Source organism: Capra hircus, chromosome 3, assembly GCF_001704415.2.
Source record: "Capra hircus breed San Clemente chromosome 3, ASM170441v1, whole genome shotgun sequence".
NCBI classification, from domain to species: Eukaryota; Metazoa; Chordata; class Mammalia; order Artiodactyla; family Bovidae; genus Capra; species Capra hircus.
In genome coordinates this window covers 118,440,757-118,462,011 of record NC_030810.1, presented here as the reverse complement: position 1 = coordinate 118,462,011, position 21,255 = coordinate 118,440,757, and the positions used below count along the sequence as shown (strand labels likewise).

General features: G+C 42.2%; 1 protein-coding gene and 1 pseudogene across 1 annotated transcript in view; one reads left to right on the top strand and one right to left on the bottom strand.

The window, feature by feature from the left end:
- Window positions 1–20,794, bottom strand: part of DUSP27 (dual specificity phosphatase 27 (putative)) — a 35,112-nt gene extending 14,318 nt beyond the window's left edge. The window contains exons 1-2 of the mRNA XM_018046440.1: window positions 20,529–20,794; window positions 16,604–16,821 (exon numbers count right to left, since the gene is read on the bottom strand). Coding sequence (XP_017901929.1) covers window positions 16,604–16,821; window positions 20,529–20,785 — 475 coding nt within the window. The 5' untranslated portion in view covers window positions 20,786–20,794. The remainder of the gene's footprint in view (window positions 1–16,603; window positions 16,822–20,528) is intronic.
- Window positions 17,266–19,145, top strand: LOC102171941 (annotated as a pseudogene).

The window sequence follows — 21,255 nt, the reverse complement described above, 5'->3', positions numbered from 1 at the left end:
TTTCCTTTAGGATTGACTGGTTTGATCTCTCTCCTTGCAGTCCAAGGACTCTCAAGAGTCTTTTCCAGCACCACAATTCAAAAGCATCAGTTTTTTGATGCTCAGCCTTCTCTATGGTCCAGCTCTCACATCCATACATGACTACTGGAAAAACCATAGCTTTGACTATATGGACCTTTATCAGCAAAGCAATGTCGCTGTTTTCTAGATTTGTCATAACTTTCCTCCCAAGGATCAAGCATCTTTTAATTTCATGGCTACAGTCACTGTCTGCAGTGCTTTTGGAGCCCCCCCCAAATAAAATCTGTCACTGTTTCTACTTTTCCCCTTCTATTTGCCATGAAGTGATGGGACCTAATGCCATAATCTTAGTAGTTTGAATGTTGAGCTTCAAGCCAACTTTTTCATTCTTCTCTTTCACTTTCATCAAGAGGCTCTTTAGTTCCTCTTCACTTTCTGCTATTAGAGTGGTATCATATGCATATCTGAGGTTGTTGATATTTCTCCCAGCAATCTTGATTCCAGTCTGTGCTTCATCCAGCCCAGCATTTCCCCTGATGTACTCTGTAGAGAAGTTAAATAAGCAGGGTGACAGTATACAGCCTTGACAAAGTCCTTTCCCAATTTGGAACCAGTCGGTTGTTCCATGTCTGGTTCTAACTGTTGCTTCTTGACCTATATACAGGTTTCTCAGGAGACAGGGAAGGTGGTCTGGTATTCCCATCCCTTAAAGAATTTTCCACAGTTTGTTGTGATCCACACAGTCAAAGACTTGAGCATAGGCAATGAAACAGAAGTAGATGTTTTTTTGAAATTCCTTGCTTTCTCTATGATCCAACAAATGTTGACAATTTGATCTCTGGTTTCTCTGCCTTTTCTAAACCGAGCTTGTTTGGAGGTTCAAAATTCGGAGGTCCTCAGTTCATGTACTGCTCATGTCTAGTTTGAAGGATTTTGAACATAACCTTACTAGCATGTGAAATGAGTGCAATTGTATGGTAGTTTGAACATTCTTTGGTATTACCCTTCTTTGGGATTGGAATGAAAACTGATCTTTTCCAGTTGTGTGGCCACTGCTGAGTTCTCCAAATTTGCTGACAAATTGAGTGCAGCACTTTAACAGCATCATCCTATTTTAGAGTTTAAAATAGCTTAGCTGGAATTTCATCATCATCTCCTCTAGCTTTGTTCATAGTAATTCTTCCTAAGGCTCACTTGACTTCACACTCTACTCCAAGATGTCTGGCTCTACAAGAGTGACCACACTTTCGTATGAGAGTGGTTATCAGGGTCATTAAGACTGTTTTTGTATAGTTCTTCTGTATATTCCTGCCACCTCTTCTTAATATCTTCTGCTTCTGCTAGGTCTTTACTGTTTCTGTCCTTTTTTAAAAATTCCTTTTTTAATTGAAGGATAATTGCATTACAGAATTTTGTTTTTTTCTGTCAAACCTCGACATGAATCAGCTATAAGTATACATATATCCCCTCCCTTTTGAGCCTCCTTCCCATCTCCCACCCCATCCCACCCCTCTAGATTTATACAGAACCCCTTTTTGAGTTTCCTGAGCCATACAGCAAATTCCCATTGGCTATCCATTTAACACATGGTAATGTAAGTTTCCATGTTACTCTTTCCATACATCTCACCCTCTCCTCCCCCCTTCCCATGTGCATATGTCTATTCCCTGTTTCTCAATTGCTGCCCTGTAAATAAATTCTTCAGTATCATTTTTCTAGATTCCTTAATATTCATTAGAATATGATATTTATCTTTCTCTTTCTGACTCACTTCATTCTGTATAATAGGTTCTAGGTTCCAGAATTGAGTTAAATGCATTCCTTTTAATGGCTGAGTAATATTCCATTGTGTATATGTACCACAACTTCTTTATCCATTTATCTGTCGATGGACATCTAGGTTGCTTCCATGTAATAGTGTATTAGTGCTGCAATGAACAAGGTGATACATGTGTCTCTTTCAATTTTGGTTTCCTAGGTGTGGGATTGCTGGGTCATATGGTGGTTTTATTCCTAGGTTTTTAAGGAATCTCCATACTGTCTTCCATAGTGGCTGTGTCAATTTACATTCCCACCAACAGTGCAAGCACATTCCTTTTTCTCCACAGCCTCTCCAGCATTTATTGGTTGTAGACTTTTTGATGATGGCCATTCTGACCAGTGTGAGGTGATATTTCATTGTAGTTTTGATTATTATCTCTAATAATGAGCAACTCCATGTCCAAGGAGAGGTGGCTGCGTGGGTGCAAGGAGGGCCTAGAGGAGCTACTCCACGTTCAAGGTCAGGAGGGGTGGCAGTGAGGAGATACCCCTCGTCCAAGGTAAGGCGTAGCAGCTGCACTTTGCTGGAGCAGCCATGAAGAGATACCCCATGCCCAATATAGAGAAACCCAAGTAAGACGGTAGGTGTTGCAAGAGGGCATCAGAGGGCAGACACACTGAAACCATACTCACAGAAAACTAGTCAATCTAATCACACTAGGACCACAGCCTTGTCTAATTCAATGAAACTAAGCCATGCCTTGTGGGGTCACCCAAGACAGGCGGGTCATGGTGGAGAGGTCTGACAGAGTGTGGTCCACTGGAGAAGGGAATGGCAAACCTCTTCAGTATTCTTGCCTTGAGAACCCCATGAACAGTAGGAAAAGGCAAAATGATAGGATACTGAAAGAGGAACTCCCCAGGTCAGTAGGTGCCCAATATGCTACTAGAGATCAGTGGAGAAATAACTCCAGAAAGGATGAAAGGATGGAGGGAAAGCAAAAACAATACCCAGTTGTGGATGTGACTGGTGATACAAGCAAGGTCTGATGCTGTAAAGAGCAATATTGCATAGGAAACTGGAATGTCAGGTCCGTGAATCAAGGCAAATTGGAAGTGGTCAAACAAGAGATGGCAAGAGTGAACGTTGACATTCTAGGAATCAGCGAACTAAAATGGACTGGAGTGGGTGAATTTAACTCAGATGACCATTATATCTACTACTGTGGGCAGGAATCCCTCAGAAGAACTGGAGTAGCCATCATGGTCAACAAAAGAGTCCGAAATGCAGTACTTGGATGCAATCTCAAAAATGAAAGAATGATCTCTGTTTGTTTCCAAGGCAAACCATTCAATATCACAGTAATCCAAGTCTATGCCCCAACCAGTAAAGCTGAAGAAGCTGAAGTTGAACGGTTCTATGAAGACCTATAAGACCTTCTAGAACTAACACCCCCTCAAAATGTCCTTTTCATTATACGGGACTGGAATACAAAAGCAGGAAGTCAAGAAACACCTAGAGTAACAGGCAAATTTGGCCTTGGAATACAGAACGAAGCAGGGCAAAGACTAATAGAGTTTTGCCAGCAGAATGCACTGGTCATAGCAAACACCCTCTTCCAAAAACACAAGAGAAGACTCTACACATGGACATCACCAGATGGTCAACACCGAAATCAGATTGATTATATTCTTTGCAACCAAAGATGGAGACACTCTATACAGTCAGCAAAAACAAGACCGGGAGCTGACTGTGGCTCAGATCATGAACTCCTTATTACCAAATTCAGACTTAAATTGAAGAAAGTAGGGAAAACCACTAGACCATTCAGGTATGACCTAAATCAAATCCCCTATGATTATACAGTGGAAGTGAGAAATAGATTTAAGGGCCTAGAGCTGATAGATAGACTGCTTGATGAACCATGGACTGAGGTTCGTGACATTGTACAGGAGACAGGGATCAAGACCATCCCCATGGAAAAGAAATGCAAAAAAGCAAAATGGCTGTCTGGGGAAGCCTTACAAATAACTGTGAAAAGAAGAGAAGTGAAAAGCAAAGGAGAAAAGGAAAGATATAAGCATCTGAATGCAGAGTTCCAAAGAATAGCAAGAAGGATAAGAAAGCCTTCCTTGGTGATCAATGCAAAGAAATAGAGGAAAACGGCTGAGTAATACTCCATTGTGTATATGTACCACAGCTTTCTTATCCATTCATCTGCTGATGGACATCTAGGTTGTTTCCATGTCCTAGCTATTATAAACAGTGCTGCGATGAACATTGGGGTACATGTGTCTCTTTCAATTCTGGTTTCCTCGGTGTGTATGCCCAGCAGTGGGATTGCTGGGTCATTACTCAGCCGTTAAAAAGAATTCATTTGAATCAGTTCTGATGAGATGGATGAAACTGGAGCCGATTATACAGAGTGAAGTAAGCCAGAAAGAAAAACACCAATACAGTATACTAACACATATATATGGAATTTAGGAAGATGGCAATGACGACCCTGTATGCGAGACAGGGAAAGAGACACAGATGTGTATAATGGACTTTTGGACTCAGAGGGAGAGGGAGAGGGTAGGATGATTTGGGAGAATGACATTCTAACATGTATACTATCATGTAAGAATTGAATCGCCAGTCTATGTCTGATGCAGGATACAGCATGCTTGGAGCTGGTGCATGGGGATGACCCAGAGAGATGTTATGGGGAGGGAGGCGGGAGGGGGTTTCATGTTTGGGAACGCATGTAAGAATTAAAGATTTTAAAATTTTAAAAAAAAAAAAAGAAAAGAAATAGAGGAAAACAACAGAATGGGAAAGACTAGAGATCTCTTCAAGAAAATTAGAGATACCAAGGGAACACTTCATGCAAAGATAGGCTCGATAAAGGACAGAAATGGTATGGACCTAACCGAAGTAGAAGATATTAAGAAGAGGTAGCAAGAATACACAGAAGCATTGTACAAAAAAGATCTTCATGACCAAGATAATCACTGTGGTGTGATCACTCACCTAGAGCCAGATATCCTGGAATTGGAAGTCAAGTGGGCCTTAGAAAGTATCACTATGAACAAAGCTAGTGGAGGTGATGGAATTCCAGTGGAGCTATTTCAAATCCTGAAAGATGATGCTGTGAAAGTGCTGCACTCAATATGCCAGCAAATTTGGAAAACTCAGCAGAAGCCACAGGACTGTAAAAGGACTGGGATTTCTTTCCAATCCCAAAGAAAGGCAATGCCAAAGAATGCTCAAACTACCACACAATTGCACTCATCTCACACGCTAGTAAAATAATGCTCAAAATTCTCCAAGCCAGGCTTCAGCAATACGTGAACCGTGAACTCCCTGATGTTCAAGCTGGTTTTAGAAAAGGCAGAGGAACCAGAGATCAAATTGCCAACATCCACTGGATCATGGAAAAAGCAAGAGAGTTCCAGAAAAACATCTATTTCTGCTTTATTGATTATGCCAAAACCTTTGACTGTGTGGATCACAATAAACTGTGGAAAATTCTGAAAGAGATGGGAATACCAGACCACCTGACCTGCCTCTTGAGAAACCTATATGCAGGTCAGGAAGCAACAGTTAGAACTGGACATGTAACAACAGACTGGTTCTAAATAGGAAAAGGAGTTTGTCAACCTTGTATACTGTCACCTTGCTTATTTAACTTCTATGCAGAGTACATCATGAGAAACGCTGGACTGGAAGAAGCACAAGCTGGAATCAAGATTGCCGGGAGAAATATCAATAACCTCAGATGTGCAGATGGCACCACCCTTACGGCAAAAAGGGAAGAGGAACTAAAAAGCCTCTTGATGAAAGTGAAAGAGGAGAGTGAAAAAGTTGGCTTAAAGCTCAACATTCAGGAAACGATGATCATGGCATCTGGTCCCATCACTTCATGGGAAATAGATGGGGAAACAGTGGAAACAGTGACAGACTTTATTTTGGGGGCTCCAAAATCACTGCAGATGGTGATTGCAGCCATGAAATTAAAAGACGCTTAAAGACGCTTGGAAGAAAAGTTATGACCAAACTAGATAGCATATTGAAAAGCAGAGACATTACTTTGCCAACAAAGGTCCGTCTATTCAAGGCTATGGTTTTTCCAGTGGTCATGTATGGATGTCAGAGTTGGACTATGAAGAAATCTGAGAGCCAAAGAATTGATGCTTCTGAACTGAGGTGTTGGAGAGGACTCTTGAGAGTCCCTTGGACTGCAAGGAGGTCCAACCAGTCCATCTTAAAGGAGATCAGTCTTAGGTGTCCATTGGAAGGACTGATGCTGAAACTCCAATATTTGACCACCACATGTGAAGAGTTAACTCATTGGAAAAGACTCTGATGCTGGGAGGGATTGGGGGCAGGAGGAGAAGGGGACAACAGAGGATGAGATGGCTGGATGGCATTACCGACTTGATGGATGTGAGTTGGAATGAACTCTGGGAGTTGGTGATGGACAGGGAGGCCTGGTGTGCTGTGATTCATGGGGTCGAAAAGAGTCAGACATGACTGTGTGACTGAACTGAACTGAACTGAATAATGAGCTATGTTGAGCATTTTTTCATGTGTTTGTGAGCCATCTGTATGTCTTCTTTGGAGAAATGTCTGTTTAAGTCTTTTTCCCACTGTTTGATTGGGTTGTTTGCTTTTCTGGCATTGAGTTGTATGAGCTGCTTGTATATTTTGGAAATTAATCCTTTGTCAGTTGTTTCACTTGCTCTTATTTTCTCCATTCCGTGGGTTGACTTTTCACCTTGCTTATAGGTTTCTTTGCTGTGCAAAAGTTTTTAAGCTTAATCAGGTCCCACCTGTTTACTTTTGTTTTTATTTCCATTACACTAGAATGTGGGTCATAGAATATCTTGCTTTGTTTTATGTCATGTTCTGCCTATGGTTTCCTCTAAGAGTTTTATAGTTTCTGGTCTTACATTTAGGTCTTTAATCCATTTTGAGTTTGTCTTTGTGTATGCTGTTAGGAAGTGTTCTAATTTCATTCTTTTACATGCAGCTGTCCAGTTTTCCCAGCATCATTTATTGAAGAGACTGTCTTTGCCTCATTGTATATTCTTGTATCCTTTATCAAAAATAAGATACCCATAGGAGCATTGGTTTATATCTGGGCTTTGTATCTTGTTCCGTTGGTCTATATTTCTGTTTTTGTACCAGTACCATACTGTCTTGATGACTGTCTTTGTAGTGTAATCTGATGTCAGGAAGGTTGATTCCTCCAGCTCCATTCTGCTTTCTTAGGACTGTTTTGGCTATTCGGCATTTTTTGTGTTTCCATATGAATTGTGAAATTTTTTGTTCTAGTTCTGTGACGAATGCCATTGGTAATTTGATAGGGATCACATTGAATCTGTAGATTGCAGTTTGGTAGTATAGTCATTTTCACAAGATCGATTCTTCCTACCCAGGAACATGGAATAGCTCTCCTTCTGTTTATGTCGTCTTTGATTTCTTTCATTAGTGTCTTGTAATTTTCTATGTACAGTTCTTCTGTCTCCTTAGGTAAGTTTATTCCTAGATATTTAATTCTTTTTGTTGCAATGGTGAATGGGATTGATTCCTTAATTTCTCTTTCTGATTTTTCATTGTTAGTACCTAGAAATGCAAGTGATTTCTAAGTATTGATTTTGTATCCTGCAACTTTGCTAAATTCACTGATTAGCTCTAGTAATTTTCTGATACTATCTTTAGGGTTTTCTATGTACAGTATCATGTCATCTGCAAACAGTGAGAGCTTTACTTCTTTTCTGATCTGGATTCCTTTTATTCATTTTCTTCTCTCATTGCTGTAGCTCAGACTTCCAGAACTATGTTGAGTAATAGTGGTGAAAGTGGACACCCTTGTCTTGTTCCTGGTCTTAGGAGGATGCTTTTAGTTTTTCACCATTGAGAATAACATTTGCTGTAGGCTTATCATATATGGCCTTTACTATGTTGAGGTAAGTTCCTTCTATGCCCATTTTTTGAAGAGTTTTAAACATAAATGGGTGCTGAATTTTGTCACAGTCTTTTTCTGCATCTATTGAGGTGATCATATGGTTTTTATCTTTTGATTTGTTAATATGGTGTATCACATTGAATGATTTGCATATACTGAAGAATCCTTGCATCCCTGGAATAATCCCAACTTGATCATGGTGTATGAAATTTTTGATGTGTTGCTGAACTCTATTTGCTAAACTTTTGTTGAGGATTTTTGCATCTATGTTCATCAGTGATATTGGCTTGTATTTTTCTTTTTTTGTGTTGTCTTTGTCTGGTTTTAGTATCGGGGTGATGGTAGCCTTGTAGAATGAGTTTGGAAGTGTTCTTTCCTCTTCAGTTTTTTGAAAGAGTTTTAGAAGGATAGGCCTTAGCTCTTCTCTAAATGTTTGATAGAATTCTCCTGTGAATCCTTCTGGTCCTGGGCTTTTGTTTTTTGGGAGATTTTTGATCACAGATTCAGTTTCAGTGCTTGTAATTGGATTGTTCATAATTTCTATTTCTTTCTGGTTCAGTCTTGGAAGATTGAACTTTTCTAAGACTCTGTCCATTTCTTCCAGGTTATCCATTTTATTGCCATATAGTTGATCATAATAGTCACTTATAATCCTTTGTATTTCTGCATTGTCTGTTGTAACCTCTCCTTTTTCATTTCTGATTTGTTGGTTGGATTCTTCTCTTTTGTTCTTGATGAGTCTGGCTAAAGTTATGTCAATTTTGTTTACCTTTTCAAAGAACCAGCTTTTAGTTTTATTGATCTTTACTATTGTTTCTTTCATTTCTTTTTCATTTATTACTGTTTGGATCATTATGATTTCTTTCCTTCTACTAATTTTGAGGGGTTTTTTGTTCTTTTTCCAGTTGTTTTAGGGGTAAAGTTAGGTTGTTTATTTGATGTTTTTCTTGTTTCTTGAGGTAGGATTGTATTGCTATAAAATTCTCTCTTAAAACTGCTTTTGCTGTATCCTGTAGGTTTTGAGTTGTCATGTTTTCATTGTCATTTGCTTCTAGAAATTTTTTGAGTTCCCTTTTGATTTCTTCAGTAACCTGTTGGTTATTTAGAAACGTATTGTTTAATCTCCATGTGTTTGTGTTTCTTACAGTTCTTTCTTGTAATTGATATCTAGTCTTATAGCGCTGTGGTTGGAGAAGATGCGTGATACGATTTCAATTCTCTTAAATTTGCTGAGGTTGGTGTGGGACCCAGGATGTGGTCTATCCTGGAGAATGTTCCATGTGCACTTGAGAAGAAGTTGTATTCTTCTGTACTGGGATGGAATGTCCTGAAAATATCAATGAGACCCCATCTCATCTAATGTGTCATTTAAGACTTGTGTTTCCTTGTTAATTTTCTGTTTTGATGATCTGCCAATTGGTGTGGGTAGGGTGTTAAAGTCTCCTACTATTATTGTGTTACTGTCAATTTCTCCTTTTATGTATGTTAGTGTTTCTCTTATGAATTGAGGTGCTCCTGTGTTGGGTGCATGCTGCTGCTGCTGCTAAGTCGCTTCAGTCATGTCCGACTCTGTGCGACATCATAGATGGCAGCACACCAGGCTCCTCCATCCCTGGAATTCTCCAGGCAAGAACACTGGAGTGGGTCGCCATTTCCTTCTCCAATGCATGGAAATGAAAAGGGAAAGTGAAGTCACTCAGTCATGTTGGTGCATAGATATTTACAATTGTTATGTCTTCCTCTTGGATTGATCCGTTGATCATTATGTAGTGTCCTTCCTTAGCTCTTGTAATAGTCTTTATGTTAAGGTCTATATGTCTGATATGAGGATCACTACTCCAGGTTTCTTTTCTTTCCCATTTGCATGGAATATATTTTTCCATCCTCTCACTTTCAGTTTATATGTGTCTTTACGTCTGAAGTGTGTTTCTTGTAAACAGCGTATGCATATGGATCTTGTTTTTGTATCCATTCAGCCAGTCTGTGTCTTTTGGTTGGACCATTTAATCCATTTACATTTAAAGTAATTATTGATACATATGTTCCTATTGCCATTTTCTTAATTGTTTGGGGTTTTGTAGATCTTTTTTCTTGTCTTGTGTTTCTTGACTATATAATTCCCTTCAACATTTGTTGTAAAGCTGGTTTTGTGGTACTGAATTCTCTTGACTTTTGCTTATCTGAAAAGCTTTTTATTTCTCCATCCATTTTGAATGAGATCCTTGCTGGGTACAGTAATCTTGGTTGTAGATTTTTCCTTTCAGTACTTTAAATATATCCTGCCATTCCCTTCTGACCTGCAGAGTTTTTGCTGAAAGATCAGCTGTTGAGCATATGAGCTTTCCCTTGTATGTTACTTGTTGCTTCTCCCTTGCTGCTTTAATGTTTTTTCTTTGTGTTTAGTTTTTATTAGTTGGATTAGTATATGTCTTGGCATGTTTCTCCTTGGGTTTATCCTGTATGGGACTCTTTGTGCCTCTTGCACTTGATTGACTATTTCCTTTTCCATGTTGGGGACATTTCAAACTATAATATCTTAAAATTTTTTTTCATACCCTTTCTTTTTCTCTTCTTCTTCTGGAACCCCTATAATTCCAATATTGGTGCATTTGATATTGTCCCAGAGGTCTCTGAGACTGTTATCAGTTGTTTTCATTCTTTTTACTTTATTCTGCTCTTCAGAAGTCATTTCCACCACTTTGTCTTCCAGCTCACTGATTCATTCTTCTGCTTCAGATATTCTGCTATTGATTCCTTCTAGAGTATTTTTAATTTCATTAGTTGTGTTGTTTGTCTCTGTATGTTTATTCTTTAATTCTTCTAGGTCTTTGTTAATTTATTCTTGCATTTTATCCATTTTGTGTTCAAGGTTTTTGAGCATCCTTACTCTCATTATTCTGAATACTTTTTCAGGTAGTTTGCATATTTCCTCTTCATTTGTTTGGACTAATGTGTTTCTAGTTTGTTCCTTCATTTGTGTAGTATTTCTCTGCCTTTTCATTATTTTTTTTAAACTTATTGTGTTTGAGGTCTCCTTTTCCCAGGCTTCAGGGTTGAATTCTTTCTTCTGATTGGTTTCTGCCCTCCTAAGTTTGGTCCAGTGGTTTGTGTAAGCTTGTAAAGGGTGAGATTTGTGCTTAGTTTTTGTTTTTCCTCTGATGGCAAGGCTGAGTGAGGTGGTGATCCTGTCTGCTGATGATTGGGTTTGTATTTTTGTTTTATTTGTTGTTTAGAAGAGGCATCCTGCACAGGGTGCTACTAGTGGATGGTGATGCTGGGTCTTGTATTCAAGTGGTTTTCTTTGTGTGAGTTCTCACTATTTGATACTCCCTAAGATTAGTTCTCTGGTTGTCTAGAGTCTTGGAGTCAGTGCTCCCACTCCAAAAGCCCTGGGCTTGATTTCTGGTCAGGAACAAAGATTCCACAAGTGGTTTGTTATGGGATTAAGTGAGATTAAAACAAATATCCAAAATTGAGAAACCAAAGATGAACCCCAGACAAATGGCAATTACAAAATCAAGCAAATAATTAAAATAATAGAATATACAGATATACATATAGACCCATGAGCAAAGTGAAAACAGCCCACCAACAAAAGTAAAGTTCAGTAGATTGACCCAACAAACAAAGGAAATAAAAAATTATATTTACCAGTTAAGAACAGAACTAACTAAAGCATGAACTGGAAAACAAAATTAAAGCAAGGTGCCAATTGGGGAATAAAGCAATGAAAATTACACTACCAAAATGTTGAGAGGAGAGGAAAGAAAGAAAGAATAGCTATGCAAAGTTAAATAGAGGTAGATTAAGAAGATTTATATACATTAAAGATTAACTGCAAGGGGTAAAGAACAGTAGGAAAGACAAACAAAGGAATAAATGTAGAAAGAATACAATAGGTTTAAAAAATTAAAATTATAAAGAAGAGAAAAGAAAGAAAAAAACAGAAGAAGGAGAAAAAAAAAAGAAAGGAAAACTCCACAGAGCTGCAAAAGCCCAATGTAGAGGCAAAGGTTTATAATAGCAATTAAAAAAAAATGTGACTGATTAAAAAAAAGCTCAAAAGCTTAATTAGATTTCATAGTGCCAATAAAATCAACAACTACAACAGAGAGGAGTGGAAAAGGGAAAGAAATCCAAAGGGGTCTACAGAGTAAGACAAAACATAAAAATAATAAATGTTTTTCTTGAATCATTGCTGTCAGAGTCCTTTCCCTTACTGGGAATGACAGTCCACCTCACCTCTCTAGGATGCCCTCCAACACTGCTGATCTCTGGACCTGCTGTGAGGGAAGCTCAGATTCTAATCTGGTCCTCGTCCTGTATGTTCTTGCCTCCTATATCCACAGTTATCAGAACTACTGAATTTTCTTTTGTAGGAGCTCTCAATGACCATTTATATATTCCATAGACACAGAGTCTGCCTAGTTGATCATGTGGATTTAATCTGCAGCTAGTTCAGCTGGTGGGAAGGCTTTGGGTCTTCTTCCTTAGCCACACTGCCCGTGGGTTTCAATTCTGGTTTTATTTCCATCTCTGCATGTGGGTCATCCACTGGGCTTTGCTCCTGCGGCTTCCCTGGAGGACTTGGGTCTGCTCTGTGAGGGCCAGGTGAGGAGGAGGTGCAGCTGCTTGGGTCGCAGGGGTTCTGGCAGCACCAGGTCCTCAGGGGAGTTGGTGGCTAAGGGCATCAGGAACTGTAGTGGTCTAGGAGGGCATGGCGCTCCATGGAGAAGGAAATGGCAACCCACTCCAGCGTTCTTGCCTGAAGAATCCCAGGAACGGGGGAGCCTGGTGGGCTGCCGTCTATGGGGTTGCACAGAGTTGGGCACGACTGAAGCGACTTAGCAGCAGTAGCAGGAGGGCATGGCTACCGGTACTGGCCAGTACGCTCCAGTATTCTTGCCTGGAGAACCCCTTCCCTGACAGAGAAGACTGGGTGACCACAGTTCACAGGGTCGCAAAGAGCTGGACACTACTGAAGTGACCCTGCACGCATAGATGCAAGACTTTTGCCTGTGGCAGCTCTGCCCCAATGAGAGTTGAGTGTGAAGGTGGCCCAGCTGCTTGGCCTGTGGGGACCCTGGCGGCGCGAAGTGTGCAGGGACACGGACTGCCTCTGCCGCAGGAGTTATGACTCTCAGAGTCTTTTTTCGAGCCTGTGTAGCTGGCAATCAGAAGGCCTCTTTGGCCAGTCTTTCTCTGTAGCTCCGCCCATTCAGGCACTCAGAGGGACCCCCCTGGCTGGGCATCCTACTCTTGTTCTGCACATCAGTCACTTAAAGGAGCAGCCTGGGTGAGGCCCTACTTTGTAGTTCAGTGCGTCAGACGTTCAATGGGCCAGCCTCTCTGTTCTTCAGCTGCTGCCAATGCTGACATGTGGGGAGAGAGGCTATGGTGATGGCTCCATCCCCTATGCGTGACTCAGCAGTATCGCCTTGCTTCCATGGCCACCTGGCTTTCCTCCACAGGCATTTCTCATCACAATCTCCTCCCTCCCTCGCCTCCCCTCGATCTGTCTCTCTGCAGTCAACAGCAGCCATCGCCCTGGGCTCACTCCACACTCCCCAGACTCCAGCTCCCAGCCGCGCTGCACCTTCCAGGGGACCCTCATCCCTGTCCAGGGTGTGTATGGCTGCAGCAAGGACTGTCTGATCTCATTCCACTTAGGCTGCTGCAGATCAGCCATGTCACTCTCACCCTTAAATGTTTTTCCTCTAACTCAGGCAACTACCTGACATGGGGATCGGACCCCTGCTTCAGTTCCCCCACCCACCAAGGGCAGGTCCAGTTCTACTAACTCTCCTGTTTTCCCCCTTAGTTCCTTCATCCGACCAAGTTTTGTGTGGTTCTATATATTCTTTTCCTCTGGTCAGGTACTCCTGCCCACTCTCAGCTGGTGTTCTGCATGCATTTCTGTATGCTAAGGTGTATTTCCTGGTGTACCATGGAGAGAGATGTACTCCACGTTCTCTGCTATCTTCAGTCCTCTTTTTCTGTCCTTTATTGTGCCCATCCTTGCATGAAATGTTCCCTGATGGCTTTACTTTTCTTGAAGAGATCTCTAGCCTTTCCCATTCTATCATTTTCCTTTACTTCTTTGCATAGTTCATTGAGAAGGCTTTCTGAGCTCTCCCTGTTGGTCTCTGGAACTGTGACTAATTGGGTATATCTTTCTTTTTCCCTCTTGCCTTTTTGCTTCTCTTCTTCCCTCAGCTATTTGTAAACCTCCTCAGAAAACTGCTTTGCTTTCTTGCATTTCTTTTTCTTGGCGATGATTTTGGTCACTGCCTCCTATACAAAGTTACAAACCTTCATGCATACCTCTTCAGGTACTCTGTCTACCAGATCCAATTCCTTAAGTTTATCCATCACCTCCACCATATAATCATAAGGGATTTTATTTAGGTCATACCTGAATAGCCTAATGATTTTCCCTACTTTCTTCTACTTAAGCTTGATTTTTGCAATAAGGTGCTCACGATCTGAGCCAGTCAGCCCCAGGTCTTGTTTTTGCTGGTTGTTAGAGTTTCTTCATCTTTGGCTGGAAAGAACATAATCAATCTGATTTCAGAATTGGCTATAGGGTGATGTCCACTTGTATAGTTGTCTCTTGTGTTGTTGAAAAAGGATATTTGCTTAACAAAACTCTGTTGGCCTTTGCCCTGCTTCAATTTGTATTCCAATTGCCTGTTGTTCCAGGTATCTCTTGACTTCCTACTTTTGCATTCCAGTCCCCTATGATGAAAAGGAGCTTTGGTGTTCTAGAAGGTCTTGTGGGTTTCAATAGAACTAGTTAACTTCAACTTCTTCAGCACTAGTGGTTGGGGCATAGACCTGGATTACTATGATGTTGAATGGTTTACCTTGGAAACAAAGCAAGATCATTCTGTCATTTTTGCATATCTGAGGTTTTTGCATATTTTGTCATTTTTTGGATATCTGAGATTGCACCCAAGTATTGCATTTCAGATTCTTCTGTTGACTATGAGGGCTACTCCATTTCTTCTAAGGGATTTATTGCCACAGTAGTAGATATAATGGTCATCTGAATTAAACTCACCCATTCTCATCAATTTTAATTCACTGATTCTTAAGATATTGATGTTCACTCTTGCCCTCTCCTGCTTGACCACATCCAATTTACCTTGATTCATGGACCCAACATTCCAGGTTCCTGTGCAATATTGTTCTTTACAGCATCGGACTTTACTTTCACCACTAGACACATCCACAGCTGAGCATCACTTCCACTTTGACTCAGCTGCTTCAGTCTTTCTGGAGCTAGTAGTAATTGCCCTCTGGTCTTCTCCAGTAGCATGTTGGACACCTTCTGACCTATGGGGCTCATATCCTGGTGTCATACCTTTTTGCCTTTTTATACAGTTCATAGGGTTCTCGTGGCAGGAATACTGGAGTGATTCCTTCCTCCAGTGGACCATGTTTTGTCAGAATTCTTCACTGTGACTCCATCAGCCTTGGGCGGCCCCACATGGCATGGCTCCATTGAGTTATGCAAGCCCCTTCAGTATGACAAGACTGTGACCCATGAAGTGGGGATATGTGTGTGCTCAGTCACGTCCAACTCTTTGCCACCCCATGGACTGTAGCCCTCCAGGCTGCTCTGTCCATGGAATTTTCAAGGCAAGAATACTGGAACAAGTTGCCATTTCCTACTCTAGGGGATATTCCTGACTCAGGGATCAAACCTGTGTCTCTTGCATTATACACATTTCATTAAAAGTTAGCCTTCCTGGCCAGTTGGTGATAGGAAATGTCCCTCCCAGGAATCATTACTAATATTTATTATAGTAATAGCTATAAGTTTTAAAACATTTATTATTGGTCCAATTCTGTGCTAAATGAGCTCTTTTATGCATTTTTGCAATTTTAATCCTCACAGTAATTTTAGGAGCACTAGATCTATTTGTTCTATTGGTAAGAAAACTGTGATTCCTTGTATAAACAGAGCATAGCAACTACTGACTGCAGCCTGGATTTTTGGGCCCCGGATCCTAAGCTACCACTCACCCACACTGCATAAACTCTAGTCTCTCCTCGTTGAGACCCTCACGAGACCAATGCCCATCAGCTCTGTGGACAGTCTCCTGTCATCCCACTGGGAGAGCAGTGATAGCATCAGCTCTGCTCTCATTCCCACTCTCATCTCCCCAGCCAGTCTTGCCTCCAAAGCTCAAGGAATGAGTTTGTCATAATGTAGGTCAGCCCAAGGTGTCTTTTAGCTGCCTTCCGCTGGTCCTTAACTTCCTGCACAATGGGACCCTGCCATCCTCACTCGCCAACCTAACCCACCAGGCTAATCGCCTTGTGCTTCCTGAACACATAAAGCTTATTCCACCTTTGGGTCTGTGCGTGGACACTTCCCTTGCCAGGAATATTCTTCATCCACTTTTTCCATAGCTAGTTCCTCTTGTCACTCAGCTTAAATGTTTCCTTCTCAGAGAGGCCTTCTCAACCACTCTTGTAGGAGCTTGTCAGCCACTCCAGCACATCATCCCAGTTGTCATCTCTGCCTTACACTGATCGGTATCTGACCGTTTTCTTTTTCTTTTCTTTTTATATTGTTCTGCCTTCACTACAATGTAAGTATTAAAGGCCAGAAGCTTTGTCCATATCTTTCACCACAAAGTCTAGAATAGCACCTGGCCCGTGTTGGGCCCTCAATAATTACTTATTGGGTGAATACTGCTCCATTTCTTCCCCCTTCTCCTAGAATGAGATGACAACCGTCTTAACATAGATGATCTCCGGACAGCAGATAACCTGGAGTTTTTCCTAACATTCTCTATGTTGCTCCTCCTGCTGTGGAACTCCAGCAGCCTGGAGTGAGCAGACCCCCTCACCTCTATAGGTCAGCAGGGCTTCATCCAGGAACTCGGCTGCCTTCCGGAAATGCTGGGAGATATCCACCTCAGGAAAGTCATCCACCTCCACACCCAGGTACTGGATCTCCAGGCCAGTGTAGAATTCAGGCCCCGTGTAGACACCAGTGCCATGAGCAGCATTCAGGATGTGAGTAATTCCCAGCCTCTTCAGCCTCCCCTTGTTCACAGCCACACTCCTAAAGAGAAAGAAGTAGGGACTTTTTTTTTTTTTGCCAGCATCAGAACTAGAAAAGTACCTTACCACTGAGATTGGGAGCCTGCTTCAGCAGGGTCAGGAGAGCCCAGCTGGGTGAATACCACTTCCTCTGCTCCACAGTATGTCTGAGGCTCACTGCAAATATTGTTATAAAAATGGATCAGTGACCTAGCTCTAGCAAGAGAGAGAAGGGAGGGAGAGCTGGGCAGGGGAGGACAGGAGAAAGAGGAAAACAGGGCTGATGTGCAAGGGAACAACTGATTGACCCAGAAAGCTCTAGGCTAAAATTCCATGACTTCAGGATGGACATTTATCAAGACACAAAAGTGGCAGTCAAAAATAATTATAAAATTAAGTATGTTTCATGATGTGGCATGCTATATTTTTCAAAGTGTTTTCATATGCACTATTTTAATTTATCCTAATGATAAACTTCAGAAGTAGAATAACTATTCTTATTCCTATCTGAAGATTGTAAAAATGAATCAACTGTGTTTTAGGACTTGTTCCTAAGAGAAGACTCTGAACAAGAACTGGAGGTCAGGACCACTGACCACCCAGAGCAGAAGCGGTGGAGCAGCCAGAAGTTGTCGGAGTTCCAATCAGAAAGACTGGCGGACAGACTTCGACAGAAGCCAGAGCTGTGCTGAGGTGTTGGTGGCCAGGGAGTGGGGCGAGCCGCTCTACAAGTCCGAGTATGTTGAGATGGCATCTGAGAACAAAGTTAATCGCCAGTCTGTACCGCGTGGCAGTCAGAACATTGTTCTCAATGGCAAGACCATTGTGATGAATGACTGTATTATCCGAGGGGGTCTGACAAGTGTAAGAGTTGGACGTCATTGTGGTGTGAAAAGTCGGGGTGTCCTAAGGCTACCATTCAAGAAATTCAGCAAAGGTTGCATTTCTTCCTTTGCATATTGGGGACCACACCTTTATTGAGGAAGATTGTGTGGTCAGCGCAGCTCATATTGGCTCTTATGTTCACATTGGAGGAATTGTGTGGCTGGGTGCTGGTGTGTATTGAAAGGCTCTTGAAAAATTCTTGACAACACAGTATTACCCCCAGAAACTGTGGTGCCACCATTCACCGTCTTCTCAGGCTGCCCAGGGCTCTTCTCAGGGGAGCTTCCAGAACGTACCCAGGAGCTGATGACTGGCATCACCAAGAGCGACTACCAGCAGTTTTTGCCCATGTCTCTGCCTTGTGTCTTGAATTCGATTGAACTCTAAGATGAACTTGGGGACAAAGTGAACCAGAGAGCATCTACAAGGAGCTCTTGTGTCTTTGGCACCTCCCACACTCTTTTTTTGCTTGTTTGTTTCATTCTTTAGAATTTCTCAACCCTCCCAGGCTCTAAGCTCTTAAGACGTTAATAACAGAATGACTGGAGGGTTGTCTCCAAATGCTGTGCTTAAACCGTATCTGTTCATGTCACTCTGTACCATGATGTGGGGAGCACAGACTCACCTGTTTCCAGCACTCCTACCCTTTGGGGTGCGGGCAGCTGGTGGAGCAGGGCGCTCTAGCCCAGGGGGAGGTTGTGTGCAGCCCGTGGGCATGAGCTGCCACGGTGAGCACCACTCACAGGGGTCACTGTTGGCTTCCCTGCTGCTTGTGCAATTGGCCAGTTGCCACAGCTGCTTGTCATTTGCAAAAAAGAAGTGTTTGCCACTTTGCAGCACCCAGGTTCCTCTTGGCTCCTAAAACTTGCAGGGAGGGTGGTTAGTATTTCTCTTCTTTCCAAAATGACCTGATCATCTTAATTAGGGGTGAATAATGAAAGACTTTCTAGCCTTCTATTCTAGGGCCTTGGCTTTCATTAAAAGGGGGGCCCTTAGCATCCAGATTTTGTTTTTGTAAAGTCCCATGTTTGAGTCTCACATGTGGTTGGACTAGACCGGACTAGACCCCTTGTCTCATGGTGTGTAGGGGCAGCAGTGTATGCCTTATTTCACTGGCGATGTAGCATTTGTGACGCTTGCTCTCTGGCCTGGAACCATTCAGACCATCCTGCATTTGCCATAAATCTCACAGTTCAGACCGAAATATCAATACTTGGGCCCAATCTCATATGTACATGGGGATCTCTTAAAATCACTCTGGGGGCCTGGAGTCCCGAGGAGCAGACAGAGTTGCCAGTGCTGTCCTTATCTTCTGGGTAATGGCACAGTCCTCCCCATTCTGCTCTAGTAGGAAGACTTAGACGTGAAGGCCTGAGAAGGCTGGCCTGGCTTGATGCTCTGGCGCTACTAGATGCTCTAGTGCTGCTGCGAATGGGGTAGACAGTTCAGCCCCAAAGGTTAGGATCTTGCAGCAGCTGTCTTGACTTAATATCTGGTCTGGGGTTTGCAAAAAGAACTGTGTGTAGTCACCTCTGCTGCTGCTGCTGCTGCTGCTAAATCGCTTCAGTCGTGTCCGACTGTGTGTGACCCCATAGACTAGTGCAATGTAAAACTGCTTTCTGGTTTATCATTTTTTATGTTTGTACATTAAAGGAGTGACACATGAAACAAACAAACAGCAAAAGAACTCGAGTTTGGGATCCCTGGTTCAGAGTTCTCTTTACTGCAGTGGAATAGGCGGAGACACAGTGTCGCCCGAGAAGAAGCAGAGGCCTCAGCTGGGGGTTTCTCAAAATGCCCAGAGTCTCTGTCCATCACTGTGTCAATGTTTCTGGGTCTGTGGGGCTAATTAGGGACCACTTGGGACTTGGTGCCCAACTCTGGGAATCAGGTTCTGGGCGACATATTATACCATGCTGGAGGATAAGACCCAGTGTCCAAAGCTATTTTCCCTATTGCCTGCTTTCAGGGCCCCAAGTTCCCTCCCTTATATTAGGAAAAGATCTCATTAAGAAGCCAGTAGATCAGCAAAAATGTTTTCACAAATCAGCCTTTTGTTACCAGTTATGTACTGGCAAGACCATGATGCAGGAATAAGATGTGAGTGAGTTGTTTGGGGTTTTGTTCTGGATACCACTGATAAACTTTTGAAAAACAACATTTTGTTTTCTGATTATAAAAACAAATGTTTACTGTAGGATATCTATACAATTCAAAAGACATCTAAAGAAGAAAATGAAAATCACTTATAGAACCACCTCCCAGCAAGAAGTATTGTGAAATTTTTATCACATTTGTTTCTAATTTGTTGTCTATGCAAAAGCACATGTGCACACACACACACACACACACTATATAAATTAGTATCATATCGTATATACAGGTTTTGTAACCTATCCTCTTAATATATTGTGGATATTTTCATAAGTTAGTAAATACACATAAAATCAATATTGTCAGTGGCTCCAAGTGCCCCATTATATGGTTGTAATGGATGTCGTGGAACGACGGTAATAGTGAGGTGTGTGCTATTGGCAAGGCTCTGGGCAGGAAGGGAGGCCCAGATGGGGGACCTGGGGCAGCGGGGAAGGCTGTGAATGAGAGCCCTGTCAGGAGGTTGGAGGATAAACAACCATACCAGCTTTTTTGCCTGGGAATCCCTGTGTGCAGGTGGGTGGGCTGGGTCTTTCTCTAAGGTGGGGGCTGGAAAAATGCTCAGGCAGCATCCACTTGCTGGATGGAGCTATTGGGGCCATTGGTCCAAGTTGGGGGAGTTTCATCTCTGTTGGGCACTACCCAGAGGCATAGGACAAAGGCTCATGACCATCCAGCCATCAGACTCACTTCTCTGCTATGAAGACGTTGGGCCAGACCTCATCCACCTCATTCCAGGGAGCCTCTTGGCGGTCTTGGACCAAGGCCCGCTGGAGGTCCAGGATGCAGGGAGTGTTGTACAGGCTGGTGTCATCCATCTTCTCCCTGACACGGTTGTACAGGTCCTCCACCAGCAACTGCTCGGCAGACTCCAGCATGCCTGGACACTCTGCCTCGACTCTGACCCCACGCGGCTTGAGTTCTAGGGGGAGAACCAACATTCTCATCAAAGAGAAAGAACACCACGACCCTCTCTGCTCCTTGAGAAAATCCACTCTTGGTCCATTTTCTGCCAGGACTCTGTGTATGGGCTGAATCTGATCTGCCAGGAAGGACTTAACAGGGATCAGCAGTAGCATAGATGTACTGGGGTGGGAGAAGGGATGTCAGTTTCCCTCATTTCCTCCCATATTTCTATAGAACTGGCTGATAGTTTCTTAAACCACGGTCCTGAAGTAGCTAGTATATGTCCGATTTATACTTGTAAAACCCATAGTGAAACAAAATAGATGCTTAGATGCATTTACCAGATGAATACATGACATTCTTTAGTAACATAATTCATTCCATTAGTTTGACTCCATTATGTACAGAGGGCAAATAACTGGGAAAAGTAAAATTTTCAACAGTCACTTATGCTAGATCATGTTCTAATACACCTTTATTTTACTTATTTCATTTATTGTCTGAATGCATT